The following is a 7,590-nucleotide window of genomic DNA, read 5'->3' on the forward strand; positions in this document are numbered from 1 at the left end:
CTAATTAAATCAACCAATTTGTATAAAAAGAAAAAGGACAATTGCTTTTCCATAAATAAAATCGGGGGCCCTTTGCATAATTGTTTTTGCCCAGTCAATGCACTGCTTAATATATTCTATAAACTACTTTGAGCTATATATACAATAATAATATCTATCATTAAAGGCAGTAACTTTTAGTAATTGCTCTCTAAATTGTGTTTCATGCCATTGTATTATTATCATGTGGAGAACAAAATATCTTGCTCAATAATTCTACAAACACGTCTGAATTTTCAAATAGTACAAAATCATAGAAGAGAAACTTATCAGTGATAAATAAAGTGAAATTAATTAAGCAGAAGTTGTTTCAATAAAACAACAGTGTAAAACAGTTTTAAAATCATTACAAATTAGAGTGGCAACGTTAAACAGTACACAGATTGAACAATGCAGACAGTAAATGGAAATTTTAAGAATGTCACAACATTTTCTTGTGGTCTGAAACGACCACAAAGCAGAGGTGAACAGTTTCTATTTGGTATTGGTAGATCTTTCCAGAATAATACTTTATAGAAGAAAGCAATTACGTAGGTTACACGAGTCATTTAAACTGTGAATCAGAAACGAAGAGTAAGAATCTAAATGACTTCAATATCCAGTTTGAGTTTACAAATCTTTGTCGATGAAAAATTATAATTATAATTATTATCTAAAATAACTTGTTGTTTGCACGTATCTCTTTACGTGATAGAAGATACAGTGAGATTCAATTGGGTTATCTATTTATATGGATTGATAAGACTTTCTCATCAAACAAATAGTTAGAACGTACGACTAATGGCGGCTGGTCTCATTCATAATCATGCATCTTCATGCACTGTGCTTTTATCTTGGAATATATTAATTTCATAATTATACACTCTTGTTTAATTTTAATTTTTTTTATATTATAAGAATATCTACGATTATACATTTTGTGAGGATTTTTTTTTCTTGTTTGATATAATAAAAAGTTGTAAGTTGCGTGAGATTAAAAATTATGAGGAGAGGAAAAGAGAAATATTGGAGCATGGGAACATAATCAAGAACATGAATCGTGTGGCCTATGAAAAGCAATGGAAACGGACTGATAAAGATTGGTGTGGACCCTGAGGATCAGGTTATTTAATTTTTCGTAGTGAATCATTTTATTCCATAATATGATTGAAGAAAAATGTATATATTCCCATATTCCACGATGATGACGAAGATGAACATTTGTGTGGTTTTAAACAGTCAACTTTGGGCAAACCTCATCCAAATTTTATAAATATTTTAAGATCGCTTTTGTTTTGGAAAAGAAAGTGGAAGAAAAACAAATAAGTATGTTTGTTTATGTATTATTTTGTAGCAAACCATTGTGCCTTTTCAGAAAAGAGATTAAAAATGATATTTCTAAAAATCTAAAAAATAAAAAATATTCATATAAGTTTAGAGATTAAAAAATATTTAAATTTATTTTTTTAAAAGTAAAAAATTATTTGCATTAATATTTTATTGAATTATTTGGTTTAAATTGTACTTAAAAATTGTTTTTTGTTTAAATTTATGTTTTAAGTACTTTTATTTAAAATTCAAACAGAATAAACTATAAAAAATATTTATAGATATCCATTAATATCGTACATATGAAAAAAATCTGATAGTATTTTTTTAATATTTAACTAGTAATGAAACAGACAATGAAAAAAATAATAGACACGATTCCGACCCTTGTCATACTAGATGCATAATATTATTTGAGAAAAAAGTTTTAAAATATGTTTACTTTTTTAAAAAATGTGTTTTTATCTGCTCTCAAATGTCCTTTCCTATTTCCTTCAAATTAAATAATATAAAAAAAACGAAAAGGAAAGGAAAAGGAAACAAAATAAAGGAAGAGGAGTTTCAAATTGAGGATTTGATTGTTTACTTCAAAGAAATATAGAGCTTGCTGATTTTGTTAAATGTTGCTTTCTGAAAAAAGAATGTAAAAGGATTTTTGTTTTCTTCCTTTAATCATGAGAAGGAACAAAAGCAATGAAATAAATTTTTTTTATCCAAAGTGAAAACAGACATAGCAGACAATGTTTTTTCTTTGAATTAGACCCATACATGTGATGATTTGATCGTCCCGTGATGTCTGCTGTCTCTAAAGATTGAATTAGAACCCTTCTTCCTTTCACACGGCCCAAAAACTATTTTTAACCCCTCAAAATTGGACAAGTTTCTACCACTAGCACAAGCATAAACTTGAATAATAACTTGACATTTACATCATTCCATCAAATTTTGTGCGGACCAAACTAAATAACTCCATTACTTTGGCAAATAAACAAACATGTGTTGTGCCACATATTTTAAATTATTGAACAGCACACACAAATTAAATTCACGTTCAAATTTGAATTTATGAAATGTTGTACACTATCAATGTTTTATCCATTTTCATTGTGGTATTCCATGCTCTTTTGCTACTCCCTCCCGCCAATCTCGACTACTTTTTCTACCAACCGTTATTGCAATCAAATCAAAGAATCTAAATGAATTCAGAATAAACAATGACCACTATTTTATTTTCCTTTCCAAAAGGGAGAAAGTAGAGGGAATTTAATGGCTCATCCTGAAATTTACAACTGTTCTTTTAACTAGAACAAAAAACACAAATAATGCACACAGCAGACAGCACAAAGCTACAAATTTATACTTCCTTAAAGCATCAACCCATAACCACGACAAACTAAAGTGTCATAACTCACAGTTCCACACACTACATTTACTTCATATATATATTTTTTTCAAATATATATCTACACTCTCCATTCTATCACGTGAAGTGATGCGTTTCTCCACTTTCTTGCGTGACAGCAGATACTACAAGAATACCAAAATTTACATACAAGGAGGACTCACGCGTCCCACGCACACAACACTTTTATCTTTTTCTTTTTCTTGTTTTTGTAACGTAAAATTTAACTTAAAATTAATTAACACAACCTATGGTTTTTTTATGGAATTTTTGGAAAGGATTAAAATCAGACGGTGAGTGATGTGACACGTGGGAATAGTTCAGGGCGAACCCTTGCTGGCGTAGGAGTTGACGAGGGCCAAAGCGTTGCTGGTGAACTTCTTGACGTTGGTGACGCGATTGCATACATCCGCTTTCACGGGACATTCCGGTACGTCCTGGAATCCGTCCGTACAGGTCTCCTCGTCGGTGAGTGCGGCGCTCATCCACGTTTGCACGTTGCTCATCTCGAAGAGGAAGGATCCGGAGCCCTCGCCGGCTGCGCCAATCTGCCGCATCTGCTTCAGAGACCCGCGGATTTCGTCCACGGCGTCGCCCAGGTTCGAGAAGCAGTCGTGCAGCGCCATCGCGGCGCGCGTGCCACTCGTGCCATAGTCGGCTTCACGCGTTATGTTGGAGATGTAGGACGCGACGCGGTGGGCCTTGGAGAGACTGACGCCGATGGCCACGCGCGCCAGCTGGCCGGGGTTCTGCTGCACCGCATTGGCGTAGCGGGAGAGGGAAGTGAAGCACACGTCAGGGTATAGAGTGGAGTTGCAGCTGGAACGGATGAACTCGGTGTCGCCGTCGTCAGGCGCAGGGGCCGAAGCGTCGTCTGCGGCGGTGGGCGCCGGAGAGAATGCGGCTGCGAAGAGGAAGAGACTGAGGAGGAGGAGGTGGTGAAGGCGAAGGTGTTGGGTTCTCATTGTTATAGTTTGGTTCTGTTTCTGTTATGGGTTTGTTTGTTGCTTTGTGCGAGTATCGTGTGTCCGTGAGTGAGAGAGAAATGAAGAGGGGCTTTTGTAGGCACCATTTTAGCGTGAAATTACTTCCAGCTTCCTCCTTTCAACTCAAATAACAATATTGCCATCCACTCTATTTCTGTCTCCAAATGCAAGATTAAAATGTGTCCAAAGTTTGGATTTTTATTTTATTTTTATTAAGAAATTGCTTTATTGTTTACGTTACCTTATTTTTTCCGTTTAATTTGGATGCATCGAAATGTTAATTGAATGAAAAAGAAAAGTAGCATTTGAGCTAGGAATGACTTACAGCACGTTTGCTTTTACGTTATTCACGAAGAACCTATAATACATAGCTTCTATCTCTTTGATAAAACTGATGTAATTTTCCAGGATGTGGATGGCAATCAGAATGGGACGTCACAGGAATTTTTACCACTTTTGTAGTCACTGTAAGTTGCGATGCTTGGGAAAGTATGAGGAAAAAACAAGTTACTCAAATGAATTCTTTTGGGTACGAATTACTGAAAAATCATTGATTAAGAAACAAAGTTGAAATCATTTGACTTATAATTATTGTTTTCTGCTTGTTTCTTGTGAAAAGAGATTTCGTCGAAAAGTAGTTCTGTTAGGGAGTTTTTTCCGGCTTTCAAGGATATCTAAATTTACGCGACAAGGGCCGAATATTTCTATAACATTAATTATTTCGAAAGGGTTCGGATTATTAGAAAAAGAGAAATAGATAAGATAAAAGGTGGAACTAAAATTTTGTTGATAAATTTGATGATCGAGTGAGAAGAGGGAAGAGGCAAAATAATGGAAGGCATGTGTGAGTAATAATAATAGGAGAGGAAGATGGGCATTGGTTGGCGTGGGGACACTTCTTACATGATCTAATTAAATAATGTTTTAGGTGATACTCAGTGGAAGGAAGCCACGAAAACCATTCATCATTTAATAAAATCAAATAAATAAGTATATTAAATGACCATACTTCTTAACTTGGATTATAAATTACTTTAGCTAATAAAAGTATGCACTAAATGGAAAACTTTGAGTTGAGAAGAGCAAAGAAGATGACGCCAAATTTGGTTTCTCAACCCTGGCACTACCATATCATGCGCACTGGCCACTCAAGTTTTGCGGCTAGTGCAGCAGAATCTTACAAATCAACCGTCATTTTCAGTCCGTGACCAAATCAACAGCTTTTATCATTTTATATTACTACACATGCATTCTTCTTATCAATTTCTCAAAACATCAATTTCAATTTTTAAGATAAAAATTAATTCTTAATCAAGTATATTTCATTTAATGATGTTATTATCTATTACATTTTTTTGGATTACGAGACTCAGAGTTATTTCTTCATATTTTGGTATCTTATTCCTTTTTTTTATCATTGTTCTTCTTATTATATTATTTTGCATCTTAGTTCTTCTAAAGTTCAGGTTTAACAAAGATATTTATCGATGATACCTAAGTATCGCAATTATTATATTTAAGTCTTAAATGTCTAATAAATATAATCGTTTATTATTGTATTTATAGATTTCAAAAATTTAGATTAATTCAATTACGATGTTTCATAAGTATGTTTTCGCTTGTTAATTATATTGAATCTATGTTAATATCCTTAATATGTAAGAGATTGAACAGTTGCCAATAGAAACAACAATTGATCAGTGCATATTATTCTGAAGGTTTCTAAAGAGTAATGTAATTATAATTGACCGACCGATTAGTTTAAAAATGTGTTTGACCGATCATCTATACGGTATAGACACGATAAACATTAATACTTAATAAAACTAAATTTTCTTCCATTTTTACGCTTGGAAACTAATTAAATTGATTAAAGAAAAAGAATTATACAGGCGTGGATTATTGTGCGATGGCATCCACTAGAATAGTGTTAATTGGCTACAACCTAATAAAGCAGCGAAGACTTGGGCTTGCACTTTTTGTTTAGGTCGGTTGAAAGTTTGGGTTGTTAGTTAGGAAATTGGGGGTGCTATTGGTATGAATGTCCCTCACATTGTGGCCACTATGTCTCATGCGTGCAACTTTTGTTCATACCCTTCGCTTCCACACACACCATTCAAGGACAGAGACAATCACTGTCTTGTGGGATTTAACCTTCCCCACAATCCAAGGGACTGCACTAAACCTAAACCAATTGTATTTTTAACCATTCTCATCTTTTTAAAAAAAGCCTGTCTGGGGAGAGTAGAAAAGGAACATAAAAAAGAAAAAGTGAGAAATTATAAACTATATGTAATTATTATACCCACCACCATTCAAGCAACTATTTGCTCCAAACTTAAGTACAGTTGAAGGACAGATTAATTCAACATGATAACGTTTTAAAAAAGCTACAAGAAACAACATTGTGGAGTTCCTTAGCTCTCATAACGTTTTTAGCTTTATTTTCAACTCTGACTTTCTAAGGGTCAAATAATAAACAGTGAGGACCAGGAAAAAACAACCTCATATTTTGATTTGAAACTGTTGTCTCTAGAAGAATCCATTTGACAAAGAACTTACCAAATAACGGGCTCAACGGCATAACTGACTCTTCTTTTCATCCACAAAGTAAAAGTAAAGTAAAGATACTAGTAGTACGCGGGAAAACTTTTACCACTAGATACTAGGTTGTACATTTATTGGAACATGTTATTTAAGATTTATATAATTGATAACTTATTTATTCATGAGAATGAGAGAATTTTCAACCATACTATTCATTGTAAAGACCTACGATTAGATAAAAGTAAATGCCAACAACTTGAATAAAGGAGTTGTTCTTCAATTGATGTACTTGTTGGAAGAATTAGTTTCACAGTTTTCGATGATTGAAAATATTTCTTCATCCAATCATAAATTCAACCAAAAAAGAAAGTTGCACAAGTAATATTTTTAATTTTATATTATTTTATTCTAATTATACTGTATGATACTGAACTAATTTTTTCATCTCTGTTGTTAAATAAATTGTTAATTTGATATAATGGTCTAATATGTTATTGATCTTGAGTATAATATAATCACTTAAGACATTTGGTGTAGGAACTATACTTCCTACAGTTTTCTGTTTAAAATCTGTCTTATTTAAAAGAGAATCATTAAGGTTTTATTCACTTGAATGCATTTGAAAGAGAATAATTGAGAGGATTTGAAGATAATTTTTTTTTGTTATTCAGTAAATTTGGAGGTAAGTGAGAATGAATTTGGAAGTAAACATATTAAAAAAATTTACTTCCAAATCTACTCTCATTTATTTCCAAATTCACTCAAATAAACAACAACAAAATTTATCTTCAAATCCTCTCAAATCTCTTCAATTACTTTTCCTCAAATCCATTCAAGTGAATAAGATCTAAAACAAATTGACGTGGTATGACAATAGCCAATAAAGAAAACAAATTATAAAATATCTTAAATAATTATGGGATAATGAAAGATATATATTTTGTAACAAACAAACTTTTCAGACTTACGAGGATAATTCTTGTTGTCATTGTCGACAAATACTACGTAACGAAGAAAAATAGATATACATAACATAACACAAACGTTGTAGGTGGATAGAAAGGAATCGAGTAATAGGTGATTGAGATAAGATGGTAACTGAATACCTTTGGTCGGGAACTGTAAAGGGGGAGACAAGGTGAGAAACCTTTTTGTGTGGATATCTAAAGCTTTCGGATGATTTATCCACATCTGCACACCAACATAACATCCTTGTCATACCCACAACCATGCCCAATAATAAGACTCCGTGAATCAAGGATAACTACAAAGTTTCACTCTTTATTATCTTTGGCTCTGTTCTGTGAC

At 32.9% G+C, this 7,590-nt stretch overlaps 1 protein-coding gene across 1 annotated transcript; it reads right to left on the bottom strand.

The window, feature by feature from the left end:
• Positions 1 to 2,547: 2,547 nt before the first annotated feature.
• Positions 2,548 to 3,800, bottom strand: LOC108323160 (pectinesterase inhibitor 7). The gene has a single exon (XM_017555523.2). The coding sequence runs from the start codon at positions 3,712 to 3,714 to the stop codon at positions 3,070 to 3,072; it is 645 nt and encodes a 214-aa protein (XP_017411012.1). The 5' UTR covers positions 3,715 to 3,800; the 3' UTR covers positions 2,548 to 3,069.
• Between the last annotated feature and the right edge of the window lie 3,790 nt (positions 3,801 to 7,590).

This window comes from Vigna angularis, chromosome 1 (assembly GCF_016808095.1).
Source record: "Vigna angularis cultivar LongXiaoDou No.4 chromosome 1, ASM1680809v1, whole genome shotgun sequence".
Taxonomy (NCBI): domain Eukaryota; kingdom Viridiplantae; phylum Streptophyta; class Magnoliopsida; order Fabales; family Fabaceae; genus Vigna; species Vigna angularis.